Genomic DNA, 17,569 nt, shown 5'->3' with positions numbered 1-17,569 from the left:
GGCCAGTGTTTATGAGTACAGAGCTAAGAGGCTCCTGCAGTCAGTACTGCCAAGTGTGACCATGCAAAAGTTGTCATAGAAGTGTTTGCTTCTGGAGTGCAGGCTCCCTTACCCTCCCCCTCCACAACACACCAACTTTTGTTTTTATTCTGGGGATAACCCTTTCTCTAGCTATTATCCAGAACTTCTGTAAGGGACCAATTTTCTGCTTTTGACAGGACTCGGAGTAGCCATGGAAATCTGCAGGTGTTGTTGCCAGAACTGATGAGTGCCAGTCCCACTGTCAATGCCTCTGCTCATCTGCACTGTACCTCTCCTGCACAGTTAGACTCATTAGCTGTAGAGCAGCTCACCTGCAGACATCAAGGTGACCTGGGGCTGCCCCTTTAGCAATGAGGAACAGAGGACATGCATGTGGGTGAGGACACTGAAGTGCTTTGCAGACATGCTGCTCTAGATTGCAGAAGGGTCCACACTGATGCAGATCATACAAGTGCACACATAAGGTGGGAGGGGATGAGAGCTCTGGTCCAAAAGGGTCAGAAGAGCCCTCTGTGTGGTGTAGCTTCTGTGATACACAGATACACACAGAAAGGGACAGACTCTCTGGTCCACATGAAATGGCAAAACATCCTTTGTCCCTCCTCGATGTTGCTGCCAGGATGGGCACTGCCTCATGAGATGCCACCTCCTCCTCCACAAGTACTGACCCCACCAACAATGCATCACTGCCAATATCTTCCCTGTGCCCATTCCCATTACTTTTAGGAGAGAAAAATGTGATATATGGTGTTGCCTCTACAGGAGACATTTCATAGGTTTCCTTTGTTCTAGCTCCATTATACTGTGCTTTGGATAGATACCTGCACATCTGAGAGGTGACTGAGCAATCGAGTTTCAAGCCAGCCATAGCAAGAAAAAAATAGCTGCTGAGCACAGAGCTGTTGACATACACAACACCTGGGTCTGCTCTGTGTGTGTGCCATTCTCATGCCCCTGTAAGCACATATAGGCTGCTGGAAGATACGTAGAGTATCTCTTGGAGGGACTGTTTTTCTTTAACAGTCCCTTTCTTTGTCTTAGAGCTGCTGAATTAAAAAGTGAAATATTAACTTACTCACATACTTCAGTATGGCCCTGACCCACTGAATCAATAAGAAAACTGCATCTTTGTACAGAATATTTTTTAAACATAAATAACAGAATTTTTGTGCAAAACTTTTAAAATTTTTATTCTCTGATTCCTCTTCAGTCCATTATGGTGTTATTAACTACTATTATCTCTAATAGCATAAAGATGTAAACACTTATTTGTTCACAGCTTTATATATAACATTTCAGAGAAGGCTGTTAGGTATGTGACATTAAAAACCGAAACCAGAAAAGAAAAAAAAAGTAAAACCAGAAGAAAAGTGAATTACAGTATGAAATCTATTTACACACATTAATCTATACAACATCATAGTCTGTACATTTTGTAAAAAATAATCACATTCATTTACATAATCTTTACCATACTTGACAGATAAAAAGGTATCAACAAAGATGACAAAAGAGAATTCCAAAGTAATACTCATATAATGTACCATGTAAAAAAAAGCTGTAGGTTATCATAAACTTATTACAGCGCTTTGGGAAACAGAGGGGGTTGAGACATTTCAGTCACTGTTCGAGCTGACAATGGAAATGTTACTGACTTAGATTTAACTACATAATGTTATCACTGGGCAGAACCAGACTCAACACAGAGTGCTTAAACCATACTACAGAATGCTCCTTTTAAATGTTATCCTGATGTACTCTTATAACATACATGTTAGAACACCTTTTTTTTTTTTTCATCAGTAGAATAGCACTGCATACTGACTTCTGCTATTTGGTCATGTCAGGGTGGCACTGACAGTCCATGGCTTATATAGGCACTCATGGCAACGTGAAGGTACTTTTGTTAGTAAAAGTATTTCCTGTATGACCATGCATGGACAGTAACTTCTTGGACAATAACCCTTTTACGCATAGCAGATTTCTTTGTGGCTTACTTGCTGGTTCTTCCTTTTTGTCAGACATATTTAGTCCTTGCTTTTTCATTAGGGATGTCTGAAAAAAATCTGTGTATAGTGAATTTGGACTTTACCCTGATTGCTTTGCTGAACTGGGTAAATTCACAGTCAACAGAAGATGTTTTTTAGAACATACAAAAATAGGAGGCAAATGATGCAGATGATTCATCTCATTCATTACCCACAGAGTGTGTGACACGTGCACCTGCCAATGCCTTATTTCACAAATCTGTCCCAGACAGTCTCTGGTTTGCTGAGGGTCTGCATCTGTTTTCCCTTTCATCAGGTTAAAGACAAAGGAAAGCTGTCTGGGCTGAATCAAGACATGAAGCAGGTGCTTCTGAATGGGGTAGCCTGCCTCCATAGAAAGCTTTTTGTAATGGTATTTGCCACCATTTAGCTATTGCTGCTACAGTACAGTCCCAATGTATGCTTAAACTGGGTAGTTCTTCAGCTGGCTGCCCCCAGCACCCATCACCATGCCCTTCAGGGGCAGTCTGTTGGGCTCTCATGCACTCCAGCACAGAGCACTTCCTTAAATACATGTCAAATTCTTCAAATTTCATGAAAATCAGCACTGCTGGTGGGATCTTCCATTCCCTGAAATTTTGAATTAAACTGCACATTTCTCAGAGGATAACTTTGGCCAACGGAAGTCAATGGCTTAAAAAGGAGTATCTGGGCACTATTACCCAGATGACTGAATGATCTCTTCTGGAGAGATTCATCTTGCCTCATTTTAGATGTAGAATGATTAATTTAAGTACTAGCCAGATGTCCTGGGCTCCTTTTATAGTGAATAGAGAAAAAAAGGTCATCCAGTTTACCCACCTTAGATGCCCAGCTGAACAGGGAATGAATAATCTTTAATTAGTGCCTATTTCCCTAAGATGACTATGGAAGGCACTTAAAAGGAATCTTTAACTCAGAGACAGATATCCAGCTTTTAGACACCAAAACCATGAATTTCCCCCACATTTATGGAGCACCTGACTGAAATAGACTCAGCAGACGAAAATTTACCTCAATGTGTGCTATATATTTAGATTTTAATAATGGTTAGTAACTAGACAGCAAACTGTTACTGTGCTCCTCAGGCACCAGCAGCAGTTAATGCTGACAGAAATCACACATAATGAGTGGTGCCTCCAAGGAAGATAAAGTACAATTAACCACAGTACCAGAGAGTGAACTGTATTATCATTCTTGTTCAGTAACTACAAGGTGTGCTACTGGCTTTTCAAAGGGGACAAAAAAAAGCAGGGTCGCTGCTCTGAAGACTTTACAACTCAGCTTGGACCCTGATGCGACCAAAAGGAGAAAGGCAGTAAAGGAATAAAGAAAGAAAGGAAAACTACATGACAAGGGTGTGTAGAGAAAGGTTATACTTGTTTGCAGCCTCTACTTCCTCCCCTCATGCTGCTGGGAATGAGCAAGATCTAGATTTGGGGATGACAGAAGGCCAAATGATGTTTCCTTGCATTGTTCTTTTGACTCTTAAGAGTCGCCATAGCACAGAGCAAAAATGTTTAATTCCATACTCCTGAGCAAAATGCAGTGAAAGACAAAGCCGTGAGAAGCTACCTTGTTCTGGGCGTTGTAAAGATGTAAAATACAAGTAAAATCAAGTTCCAGATTTCTCAAACTGTTCTGCACCTTTTACATACATTTCAATATGATGTGTATCTGTACATGAAAAGGCAACTGGAAGTCAAACAGGTGATGAGAGGGTTGATGCTGTAACTTTGCATAAAATTGTTTGGAAATCAGAAATTTTTGGGGAGTAAAAGCAAGCCAGCATAGTGCCCTCTGGACCTTTACTGCTATGATAATGCTTCCACAAAGCCTCAGAAAGTACCTTTTCTGTATTGAGATTATCAATAGAGGGATGAGCCTTTACCAAGTTCTGTACTTTTCCCCTGTGTGAAAGAAAAATGTGTGCAGCACCTCTCTCCCCTGTGTGACATTCTTTGCACATCCACATAGTCCTTTACAAACTTAGTGATACCATCTCTGTTCTCCCACTGGTGCAGTTTGTCTCATATGGCATTACATCCTACATGAAAAGTGGAATCAAGTCCAAATGCATCTGCAACCTGTTAAAGGACACAGTGCTGTTTTGTTGCAACTTAAAATGTGTTTTCTTATTAAGGCTCTTCTGTGTTATAATCCAGAAATAATTAAAATGCAGGTTTTCTTCATGCTCATCTAATTAGAACAAAGATGGGTTGCTCTAGGATACAATGTATTATAAACATGTATAACTGGTGATGCATCATGCAGAACAGACTGATGGAAATGATTGCTTGAAACCCCTGTTTCTGCACCATCATTCTGTCTGTGTGTCAACTCACTCATATAATCTCATTTGAGCAAAAAGGTGAGCATGTTTTAATGCTTGTCACATGTGCCTTTCTACCCTTGAAACCTGGGGAAAAGAGAACATCCTGCACATCACACCTCAGGGAGCTGAGCAGGTGCCACTTCAAAGAAGCCTAAAGTGCACAGATGTGTTTAATTTAGGTATGGAAGCAACCCCTAAAGCTCCAGTGGCTCTTAATATATTTGCAATAAAGAGTTTGTGAGAAGGTTGTTCAGAGATCCAGGAAAATTACTAAAGTTTAGCAATGATTTCTGAATCTAAAGCCTTTGGGAATATATTTAGTTTAAATATATACGTAGGGGTGTATCTTTAGACCCCCATGGGGCTGCCTTTGTGCAGCCCACTTCCATCTAGAATCTCATAGCTACTTCACCAGTTGACAGCAGAAAACACCCTGAATGACTGGAGGTGATCAGTAGCTTCCTTAAAGTCAAGTTTGGCAAAGTGGTTATTGTTTAACTGAAATGATACCTACTGGGTAAAGGATGGTGTCCTGTAACATTTACCACATTACCTGTTCTTCAGAACCCGTGAGAACCATGAGGCCTTTTCTATCTTTGGTCTGACAAAACTTTGTATCTCTCTGGGGTAATCCCGTGAAAACAAATTGTGTTTGACTGATAAATAGCTAGATTAAATCAGATTTGTAAAGACACTTTGACAGCTGCTGACAATATTCCCAATATTGGTAATATTTTCAAAAATGTACATGTATGCCTGCCAAGACATGCCCTTGATCCTGTTCTTGCCTTTATCTGACAAGACCTTAAATTCTGCAAGCTTCATACAATCTGTTGCCTGAAATAAAAGGGCAATTGCCTTTATGGAGGTACTCATGCCAATATTTGTTATTCCCACACATTATGAATAGTGGACATGGTTAAAAGTAACATGGGAAGTAAACATCATTTGGATTATTTCTTTTAAAGAGTGCAGATGTTCTGTGTATTTTTGTAAGACTCTGTGAGTTCTATCTCTTTTTTGAAAAATGTGGTTGCCTGCGAGGCTTGGCACTGTTAAGAATTCTTTCTTTATGCCTTTTACGGTAATTTTTAGGGATTCTGCTCAATTTTTTTTTTCTAGAATCACTGTCAGGACTAAATTTTAAATCATCTCAGATAGATACAGAATTAAATAAAACTAAAAGAATTTACTTTATTCCTTAAATGGGAGTTGTAACTTCATTGCAATATTCCTTGTTTTAGCTGCCAAGTATGTAGTTCTAGAGACATATTTTAAGGAAAATACTACATAAAAATGGTACTTTTAATAGTTAATTGAAATGGTTAATTAATCCAAGGCTGTTATTCCTAAGTGAGGTTGCTCGAGCAATAAAACACCTCTTTAGAAAATTGCTTAATGAAAGATTGACAAAAACCTCTCACTTTAAGCAGAAGAGAACTGGTGATTAGAACATCACTATTGGAAAATGCTGAAGTTTTAATCAAAACTTTTATAGTAGTCTTTTCTGCTGGACTGTAAATGTAGCCGTACTTTCTGCACCTAAACTTAAAACTAGGCACTTTTGAAAGTAACAACAGGATTAGAATCAAATTCTGTATAAAGTAATCTTTGAAATTTATACAATTAGCCAAGAAGCACTACCTTTTACTCTCTGTATAAGTAATGTTCATGATTTCCTGGATTAGCACTCTGAACTCCCACTGTGGTTAATTATAGTCTTAGATTTCTTTATTTTTATTGTATTTTCCATACTCAGAAAAGAATTTCCTTATCCTTAAGGAAAGAAATGTTTCCTTAAGTATAAACAAAGTGTAAGAAATTTTCTTGCTTCCCATCTTAACCCTTACAACATGTGGCAAAGCAGTCTGCATTGAGCAGGATACCATGCATCAATCTTGGAGCCACACTGGAGGGTAGAGGGATCATTATGGAAAATGAGTTGCTGAATTCTTATGGCTAGTAAACTGCAAGAGAACACCAGAATTAATATGAACACCACTTAAACAAAACAGAAAGCATCCATGGGGCAGGTTTCTCTGTTATTAACAGGTCAGCAGCACAAACCAATTTCCCAAATACCAACATGTAGAAAAGCAAAGCACTAAACTGTACATTTTATAAAATATCACATCAAGCTGCATAATGAATGATATATTCCACAGTTTTTCATGTTTTGAGGGACCTAGCTCATTTATATCATGGTGGTCTCTGTCTGCATAAACGAGTGAGCCCTTGAATTCCGGTGGAGCTGAGAAACACTTTCTGATCCATTTCGAGAAATCGAAGAGCTGTGGAGTCTGTAATCCCTTCCTGCTGTCTGCTTCCAACACAAACTGCGCCATTTTCTTTTCAGCTCCCCCTGCACCTAAAAAGAAAATGCACAATGTGAGCTGAAAATGTTCTTCATGTGAGGAACCGATGTACTGGCAGTCAAATAGGGACCTCTGGGAGTAGAATCATTGAATGGTTTGGGTTGGAAGGGACCTTAAAGTTCATCTCGTTCCAAACCCCTGCCATGGGCAGGGGAACCTTTCACTAGACCAGATTGCTTCAAGTCCCATCCAAACTGACCTTGAACACTTCCAGTGATGGGGCATCCCTGGTCCAGTGTCTCCATCACCCTCAGGGAAAAAGATTTCTTCCTTACACGCAATCTAAATCCACTACATTTCAGTTTAAAATTGTTACCCCTTGTCCTGTCACTACAGGCCTTGCTAAAAAGTCTTTCACCCTCTTCCTTATAATAACCCCTGTAGGTTATTATAAGGCTGGAAGGCTCCTATAAAGTCTCCCCAGAGTCTTCTCTTCTCCAGGCTGAACAATCCCAGCTCCCTCAGCCTGCCTTCATAGGAGAGGTATTCCACCCTACTGAAGATTTTTGTGGCCCTCCTCTGGACTCACTCCAGCAGGTCCATGTCTTCTTTGTAAATCGCCTCTCCCAACCAGCTGGCCATGCCTCTTTTGATGCAGAATATAATTGGGTTTCTGGGCTGCAAGTGCACATTGCCAGCTCATGTCCCAGTTTTCACCCCCAAATATCCCCAAGTCCAGACTGCTCTCAATCCCTTCATCCACCAGTCAGCACTGCACTGACCCAGGTGCAGGGCCTTGCACTTATCCCTGTCATGGATAAGATGAGAACTTCAGGAGGTTCCCATGGGCCCATTCCACATACCTGTTGTGGTCCCTCTGGATGGCATCCCTTCCCTCTAGAGTATAAAATCACTTTTTACAAAGACTACAGTACTGAAGCAAAGACTGGGTCTACACTGTGAGCAGATGCCCCAAGGCCACTTTCAAAATCAGTTTTGTATCACTTGTGCTGCAACATTAGCTTTTGGTATCTAGCTATTAATCACATGTACTTAAAGCATAGAATCAAATGATTAGCTCAAAAATCAGGCATCTCATGAATATGAAAGATTAGAATAGCACTCAGGAGAGCTGAATGACAATTCCCTGTGCAGGCAGGTGTCTTCTTCAGACAGATTCCTCCTGTCAGGTACTGCATGGTGGCTGACATCAAAAGGAAATCCTTTCATCTTTCTCAGTTGAGATTAGGAAAGATGCCACATGTTTAGCACTTCTGAAAAATCTGCTGCTGTTTTGAGGGTTACATGTTGTCAGGAGATTACCCCTAATACTTACTAAATGGTGTTTCAAGTCTTGGATAAATTTCTACACTTGTTGGACCTCACTTGCACAGTCCACATTGCTCCTAACAGAGCTAGATTAGATCATGTTAAATAACAGACAACACGAAGACCCCAGTTTGCAAGGATTTAGATTTTAAATAGCTCTTAAAACTCTTCACCCAACTACACTGATTTCCCCTGTTACACAGAAACTGTCACATATAGATTCCATAAATAGGAATGCAAACATCTAAAACAGCTCTATGTATCAGAGTGGAATTATAGGGACACTTATACATTTGCTGAAAACACTATTTAACATTCTCAGTAGGAAAGGTGAGACTTACTTCACTGTTCAAAAAACAATACAGGACTGCAACAATCAACCCCTGGAAAGAGACAATATTTCTTAGTTAGTAGGTAGCACAAACCTAGGGCGATAAAACTTCTTTTGAATAAAAACTGTAAAATTTACCTGAAAAGATCCCAAACACAACTCAAAGATTATTTTATAATTATTGGAACTGCGGTCAGGAAATAGAGCAAACACTGTGTAGTGAACTCCAAATAATGGAATAAGCAACAATGTGGATTTTGCAAGTCTCCTGGGCAAATAAAAGAGAAAAAACTGAAATTTAATGGTAAGCTCTTGTTTTACTGGGATAAGAATATGATGCAATGCAGTTTACATACATCTCGTAAGACTTCAGATTTATAAACAGTAAGAGTAATTTATTACAAATTGTTTTCCTTTCAGGCATGCTATGAGATTAGTCCCATAGTCACCTCCCAAACTGACATGCCAAATTCCATAATATACTTGATCTTGCTGACCTTGCACTCTTCCAAAAGCTGCTGAAAGGTTGCAGGGCCTCTCTAAACCATAAGTCCCTTTTCCAGACCCCTCCTCTGCTGTGGTTGTTTGACTAACAGCCACCTCCCAGCCTGGTTCCATGGCACGGGTTTTGGGTGTGGGATTTACTGCATTATTCCACAGGACCACGTTCAACAAAGTGTTACGAGCTGATATCAAACCTCGAGATATTTTTTACTTGGCGTGAAAAGTTCAGAGCTGAAAGGAATGATGCCTTCCTGCAAAGTCATACTGACAGATCCTCATGTGTGGAAGGTGATATCTCTCTTTTGAAGTTAGTTGCTGTTAATTTTTTTTTAAACGTGCAGCTTCATGGTAAGTTTGTACATTGCACATACACAGCATGTAAATAATACCTAGGAGATGTAATCCAGAATAATCTCAGCTGTGAGATTTTCACGAGCAACTTCAGATTTATCCCCAAGTACTAAAATTTCATAGATTTACTGATGGTTTTCAGCATACACCATTAACTAATTTTCAATGTTGTCAATTACATAACACATTTTAGCAGAAGACACTATGGAAGTTAAGGAAGGAGAACTTTAAATTACTAAGTGGAGTAGCTCTGACAAACTGCCTGTGAAACTACTGAAATGATGAATTGCTAATTATATCTTGTCTGTCACTTACTTCACTCTAATAACGTCAGTTTTATATATTATACAGGGCCAGTCATGCACAATTAAGGATGTCTGGTATCAGATAAAATTCAAGAAGTTGTGATGTTGAGTTCTATAATTCATCACTGTCTTGATTAATATAACTTGATTTAACGTTGAAATGCTGCTGTTGTGAATTCACGTATTTTAACAGAAAATTCAAGGTATTTCAAGCAGTTTTATTTTTTCTGTGTCAGTCTTCATAGCCTTCCTTTGTTCATAATGTCCCAGAGGCTGCATCTGTTTATGTGTAAATAATCAGTTCTGACAGCAAAGTTTCTCAAGAATAGTAAAACCCTCACATCTAAAGATGCTACCAGTAAGTGGGACAAATAGGATTTCCTCAGCAGAAAAAATTAATTTACAGCTGGAGGAAATGACACTGGCAGCAAATTTTCTGGTTTCCCAAGTCAAATGGAAAACCGATTTTGTTTGAACTTAACCTTATCCACTGCAAAAGTAAAGTGAGCAACAAAAAGGATGGACTATGTACAAGTAGGTTCAGAAGAAAGGAAGAAAAATGGTGACTTGAATGAGTGGTATACATTTTAGATTCATATTTCACTCCATTGTTGTTGTAATGATTTTTGTCTAACTGGTGTTTCTTTCTCTATACTGCACTTACATTTTAGTGAAGGAAAGGGACAGAAAAAATAGCCTTATTCTCCTCCACATTTTAGAAAAAGGCAATCAAATGCTAACAGCAAAAAATTCACAGGACTGAATAATGAAGGACAAGGTTGTTATTAGTGAGAACATTCCATATCATAAAATGCTATAGAAAACTGTGGAAAGTTATGGAACTGAAAGTCAGTCTAGTTATGTTGATTTTTCTGTGGCCCATCAGATATTCATTTTTTGCATAAAATGTGCCACATTCTTTACAAAAGACATAAGGTTCTACTTCTCTTGGCTTTAAAATTATTCTTTACTTCAGCACATTATGTTTCATCAGCTTTTAGGACAGGAATTCTGTATTTTTTAAATAAAGAAAAGGTGTTATCCAGGAACACATTTTTAAAGGCCACTTTCACAGTTTTGAATTTTCAGCGTTCATGTTAGGTTTTGTCACTGAAGTATCATATTGACACCCTGAAGTCTCAAACTCAATGTCTACATCTGGGCTTTAAAATAAGACCTAATACCACAGACCCTTGATTGTGGATTACGGTATCCAACAGATATTATAATAAACAACAATAACTGATACAGCAATATAATAAAATCCAAAGTCAGTTTTAGCAATGTATTTTAACTGCTGCCAACATTCCCTGATTTTAAAGCTGTGGAAAGAAGAAACATTAGCATTTGATGTTCAAAACAAAACACAAAAGAAGAAAGTCTAAACACAAAGGAAGTTGATCTAAATCAGACACAACTGTTTTCCTATAGAAAATAAAGCTCGTATTTTAAATCAAACCTTATACTTAACTTCTAACTTTCTGGGAACAATGTAACTTCTTTTCAGCTTTTAAAATATATGCAAATATTACAAAAAAGTATTTTAGAAATGAAAAATTAAAAAAAAAATTAAGGAGGTTGAAGGAAAATATTTCAAACTTGAAACTCATTATTTCAAAATGAAATATTTATACATCAAAAGAAAGATCATACAGTCCATATATTTTATCAACCTATTCATTCATGGATTAAACTCAAAATCAAGCTTGTTGGTCTTTATGAAAGTGAATATTTTTTATTCAATTTATTGTTTGACAAATAGTCTATATTTCAACACAGTGATATCCTTTCTTAAACCGTATCTAAAAGTAGTTCTGAATTAAATGCAATTACAGTATCACAGCAATTGTTAGAATATTTCAGCAGATGAAACCTTATAGAGATCATTTGGGTTCTGTTTATAATATCTAAAAATATGACTCACTTGTACTGTGATTGGTCATTTCCTCCAACATCTGGAGATCTTAACTTCTGCAGTAAGATTCTTATAATACTAATGAAAAGTATAAAATTCACCTGCAAAGAAAACAAATATAATGGCTATTTCTGACTTTTCCACTCAATATGCAGCACAAAAAAATGTTTATCAAGTCAGACAAGTCAGCACAGCAGTAAGTTGTGGAACTCCCACCAGAACACATCAAGCTCTGCATTGTCAAACCCGTTGTCTGTTTTGGGCTGCACTAGGTTTGTCATGTCAGAGCACATCTGCATGCCCACCAGTTCTGGTCTGGCTGCCAAAAGTCTCTGAAAGCCCCAGTTGTCAGAAATACCCTCCTTTCAAAAGTGTAGATGAAGACAAGTTTCTTAGCAGGATGGGACACTGAATGTGATTTGATGCAGTCAAGCACTGTCCTAAATTGTCACGTGAATTCACAACCGGGACCCCAGAGAGAGTTTGGAACCTCTCTTGCTCCTTACCTTGATTTTCAGTATTTTCTGTCTGAACTAGGAGAAGATTGTTACACAGCTGATCTATCTACTCTAATCAAGCACAAAAAGGGCCTCTCACAAGTATCTATTTGTCTTAGATATTGATGCAGATATTATGACTGAAGGAATGACAGAATAGTCAGGGTTGGAAGGGATCTCTGGAGATCATGTAGTCCAACCCTCAACTGAATCCCTGCAGACCAATTCTCATGATAGCCTTCTAAGGCAAAACAGTAAAATTATTTTATTTCATATTTTATTGAATATTTTATTTAAAAAAAAATTATGATCAGATAATGATCAGTCTAGAAAATTGAAGTATAAGACTTAGTAGATCCTAAGTGTCATTGCCAGTATTTCTTCAGCCTGGGCTTTTGGTATTTTGTGATCACCAGCCCTTCTGGTGCTGAGTTGTTTGGTGCAGTCAAGAAAACCTCACTCTAATATAGCATATCCGTACTACAGTAAGGGGACACTTGGATTGACACCTTCACAGCAACAAAGTGCACTGAAAACTACAGGTACAGCTGTGTAAACAGCTGCATCAAATGCACACATCTTGGAATGAATTAATCTAGAGAAATATTTCTATCACTGTGAAAATGAAAATTTTATTATTTTAAACTAAATCCATCCCAAAGCCCAAAACCTAGAGATAGGATATGCAAACAGACACTGCCTGTCCCACTGTTATAAATCTCCATCTCGATGTATCAGTGAAACTCTTCTTTTTCCAGTCCTAACAATTTGGCTGTAAGCTTTTCAAGTTCAATGAGTTTCTGTGTCTTCTCTGGCACAACCCGTACAATTTAGGATGTTAATAAATAAACCATAATCAAAGCAATATATGTCCCTCTGTACTTACCATTTTGTTTGAAATGACAGGTGAAGGGAAGTGGCAGGAACTGACAGGGATGAAATAAAAACTTAGGAAAATTATAACTAGGGGGTTTTTTTAAGAAGAATAAGAAAGAAATATTAGAAAATACAGGCTTTTGCTGAACTTAACATGTTTTTCAGACACGTGATTACTTAGAAGGTTTCTTTGATGCAAGACTCCCATAAAGGTAACAGGCAGAAACCTGTTATTGCAGATTGTATCTGCAAACTTAATGCATCAGTGTACACACCAAGGTATATATACTTTGTCATATGCACAGGAGCCAATAGAAGTGGACAAGGAGAGAGCTTTCATTTTATTATATATTTGTTAGCCACAAAATAAGAGAAGAAAAAAAAAATCTTTATTCTGTATTTACAGAGGGAATGACAGAATAATTTCTTGTGCTTCACAAGCATCCCTAGTTTCTAGTGTAACAGAATAAACTGTCATCCCCTTGGTTTCTGAGGCATCACATCAGCTGCAGAACTACACTCAGGTGACTCACATTCTTGACTGACATTTATGTATTGGGTTCAAGTCTTTTTTCAAGCACATACTTTGCTATCTGTAAGCACTATTTTGTATTAATGAAAAACTTACATTCTTGTTTGGAGACTGTACAGTCCTTGGCACTACCGAGCTTGCAAATCCAGCTAACTGAAACTGGATATCAAGATCTAAAGGGGGCAACTTCCACTGCCTTAGTCCAGCGGACCAAATTAATTTCTCTAGGATTTCATTGAATTCATTATTTTTTAAAATCCTTTGAAGCATGTATATGATTTAGAGTAGTATTTTTCAACAAAATATGAAGCAAGTAATGCCCAGGAATTTTACTTTTAGTGTTGTAACTTTCTAGTCCCATAAAATCATCTGAGCATAATGCCTTTAAATAACATAGAATATGAATACTGTTCAGTGAAGATCTAAAAACAGGAACATGAGAAAATAATGTGAATGTAGAAAAACTCCAACACAGACAAATGATGTCTCTTTAGTGGAGTAAAAGCAAGATGCTACTCATTCTCTGTTCTACTTCTGACAATAAGTTTTTGAGTCTAAACAAATTGTTTGAGCATGTATCATTTAAACTGGCTTCTTCTTGCTTCTTTCTTTATATTTAATCCCTTACATTACCTGCAATGTGAGATAATAAGAAAAACATTTCTTAGCTACTCTGATGGGACAGAAGTACTGTTTGCACATGAACATCACTCCTTCCCAAATGAGAGCAGTTTATGGAAATAGAACTATGGAGAAGGAAGCTGTGGCAGCATTTACTGAATGGAGAATATGGGTAAGAGCACAATAATTTGGAATAGTCACCCCCAGCTAATAACTCTGAAGTGGGTACAACATGAAGTATGAAAGTCTACCAAACCATTCTGAAACGCAAATTGTCATGAGGAGATGTCGGGAAGGTTTCTGATACACTGAATTAACTGGAGTCATTGCCACTTTGCAAAATGGTACCAGAACTTGCTCTCACAATACTGTTGGATAGATCAGACTTTATCTGACTGACTAGCACTCCATTCTCTTAATTCCCAACTCATTCCCCAATCTTTGCTAATTCCATCTTCAATTCAGGCCTGCCAACGTGCTCCACTGTAACTTCCGTTTCCAGGTCTAGGATTCCTTTGGAAAACACTGCTTTCTGGCACACGAAGTCTCAGCTCTTTACAAGATAGCTCTTTAAAATGAGCATCCAGAGAACAGATTTTCATCTTTCTATAAACACCAGGTGGTTTGTCTTGTTTTTATCTTTCAGTATATTTTCTTCACTCTGGATCATTCCCCATCCTCCAGCTCCTTTGTGGTACAGGTATTCTCTTCATGCTGTAGAACACCCATTTCTTCATAACATAAAATACCTCTTCTGTGAATCCTTACCTTATGTTATTTCACACATATGCCTACTGTGCTTTCTCTTTAAACTGCAGAATGCACTCTGATGAAGATGATAGGAAGTTCTCTCAAAAGGATTTTTAGCAGGCACAGGTTGAAAGACAAGCCCAAGAGTAATGTGAACTTTCAAAATCCTGTGTAATCTAATAAAGGCCCAGTTTTACTGCCTGCAATGTTAAAAATGAGGCAAGCATACCTAAAAATATATCAATTTGCATTCTGACTTTTCAGAAATGGACGTGTATTCATAGTATATTATGCCCAAAGTTAATTACACAATTATTAAACTGAATAGGAATATTATTATACTACCCCAGTAATTCTAATGAGCTCCACACAGGAAAAGTCCTGTGAAATATTCTCAAATGGTATTATTTTGCAAATACTTCATGTTCAATATATATATACCAGTAGGCTACCAATTAAAGAAAGATATACACAGCCATAGTTTTTTATGACTGCAATAATATCAGATTCTCAATTGCAGGTCTATCTATTTACGCACAAAATCAAATCTGCAATTCATTGAAAAGTATAATTAGATTTTTTCTTCCTCCAGGCTCATAAACAGGAGAAATGTTAAAGAAAGAACAACATACAAATAAAAGCAACTGCTCATTTAATAGAAGGCAGATAAATTTTAAAGGCAACAAATTTTAATGGCCTTGGCATCTGTTTAACATTTCTCCTACAGCACAATTTCTTTTCATTAAAACAGAATTCTTGCCTATCTGTAACTAGCAGTAAAGAATAATGGCTATATGCACTGCAGAATGCTGAACAGATCTATAATTCATGCTTCAAAGTTTACTTACTATAATAGAAATTAAAATTGGTATTCGTATAACCCACCAGGGACCACCATGCTCATTTGTATCCCAGCAACTACAAAGAAAAAAAGAGTGAAAAAGATGTTGACATTAATATCATCTGGCAAGCAAGACCTATGAGGAAAATTATTTTTTATATGCGAGTCAAAGCACACTAAAATAATGCCTGTTCTAGCCTAGAATGTGGCATTCAGTAACTTCCTGCTTTTGAGTTTTTTTCTTGTTTTATTATGAATACTCCATTCCTCCGCTTGAAACACTGCAACCAGATGTGGAGTCCTCAGCCTAAGAAAGATATGGACCTGTTAGAAGTGGTCCACAGGAGGCCATGAAGATGTTCAGAGGGCTGAAGTACCTCTCCTACAAAGACAGGCTGAGACAGCTGGGGACTGTTCAGCCTGGAGAAGAAAAGGCTCCAGAGAGACCTCATTGTGAGTTTTCAGAACTTAAAGGGGGCTTGTAAAAGACAGGGAGAGGGACCAGGGAGAGCAACTTTTGACCAGAGATGTAGTGATAGGATAAGGGGGAATGGTTTTAAACTAAAAGAGGAGAGATTTAGATGTTAGGAAGAAATCCTTTACTCACAGAATCGCAGAGTTGTTTAGGTTGGAAAAGACCTCCAAGATCATCAAATCCAACCTTTGACGGATCATCACATTGTCAACTAGACCATGGCATTAAGTGTAACATCCAGTCATTTCTTGAACACCTCCAGGGATGGTAACTCTACCACCTCCCTGGGCAGTTCATTCCAATGCTTGACAACCCTTTCCATGACGAAATTCTTCCTCATGTCTAATCCGAACCTCCTCTGAGGTTGAGACTTCAGACTATGTTCTCTTTCCTGTTGCTTGTTACCTGGGAGGAGGGACTGACCCCTACCTGGCTACAAACTCCTTCCAGAGAGTTGTAGAGAGTGATAAGGTCTCTCCTGAGCCTCCTTTCCTCCAGACTAAACACCCCTAGCTCCCTCAAACACTCCTCATAGGACTTATTCTTTAGAACCTTCACCAGCTTCATTACCCTGCTCTGGACCCACTCTGTCACCTCAATGTCTTTCTTGAAGTGATGGGCCCAGAACTGGACACAATACTCAGGGTGCATTACTCTAAGGGTATCAAGGCACTGGAACAGGTTGCTCAGAGAAATTGTGGATGCCCCATCCCTGGAAGTGTTAAGGCCAGACTGGATGTAACCTGGTCTAGTGGGCCCATGGCAGGGGGAGTTGAAACTAGAGGATGTTGAAGGTCCCTTCCAACCCAAACCATTCTATGGTTCTATGAAATCAGTTAAAACATCAGGCACTCTAAGCTGTACCATTAGACATTGTGGGGAACACTGGCCTTTGAGGACACCAAGCTCAGTTGCACTTTGTGTAAGGACACTTTCCCAATATGCACTTAACACTGCCTTCTGGGTAGCAGGAAGGGATATTTAGGTTACAGACAGCTAGAACTGCTTTAGGAAAATGTGAAACTGAACCCGAAGCTTCATCTGAAAAACTGTATATTTAATTTTCACTGTGGGCTCAGCACTTTTGATCCAAATGCTCACAGTGCTCTGAAAGGTTAGTCATATTAAAGATTTATTACCTTTCAGAGTTCCTCTGTAATCACAATGACAAAGGAAAAAGAAGTTTGCCTTTGGTTTACATGTTAGAGGTCTTGCAAAGAGAGGCTTAAAATTACGTAGGACATGATTTTTCAGTTTAATTACAGAATCAGTTGCAAAATATTGGTTAGTCTAACAAAACATGACTGTGAAAACTGTTTGTCTCATCAGCTAGGATTGCTCTCCAATTCCCTGGAGCCAGCCCGAGCATCCAGTCTGATCTTCCTACAAAATTCTTATCTCAGTTCCCCTTTCCGTGCCAGGAGCCAGGCCTAGCTCTGGTCAGCTATAGTTTTACCTGACTGTGTGCATCTTACCTAAGTTTACATCATGGCACTAAACTTTCTACGTCCCCACTGCCATTT

At 38.4% G+C, this 17,569-nt stretch overlaps 1 protein-coding gene across 1 annotated transcript in view; it reads right to left on the bottom strand.

Annotated features, from left to right (window-relative positions):
• Positions 1–5,427: 5,427 nt before the first annotated feature.
• The window catches only part of VIPR2 (vasoactive intestinal peptide receptor 2), a 48,429-nt gene continuing 36,287 nt past the window's right edge, over positions 5,428–17,569 (bottom strand). Inside the window, exons 9-13 of the mRNA XM_027648525.1 lie at positions 15,579–15,648; positions 11,464–11,555; positions 8,518–8,647; positions 8,390–8,431; positions 5,428–6,772 (exon numbers count right to left, since the gene is read on the bottom strand). Coding sequence (XP_027504326.1) covers positions 6,599–6,772; positions 8,390–8,431; positions 8,518–8,647; positions 11,464–11,555; positions 15,579–15,648 — 508 coding nt within the window. The 3' untranslated portion in view covers positions 5,428–6,598. The remainder of the gene's footprint in view (positions 6,773–8,389; positions 8,432–8,517; positions 8,648–11,463; positions 11,556–15,578; positions 15,649–17,569) is intronic.

Source organism: Corapipo altera, unplaced genomic scaffold, assembly GCF_003945725.1.
Source record: "Corapipo altera isolate COAL_440 unplaced genomic scaffold, ASM394572v1 47, whole genome shotgun sequence".
NCBI lineage: Eukaryota > Metazoa > Chordata > Aves > Passeriformes > Pipridae > Corapipo > Corapipo altera.
Note: the sequence above shows the minus strand (reverse complement) of the source record. Positions and strands in the feature narration are given on the sequence as shown.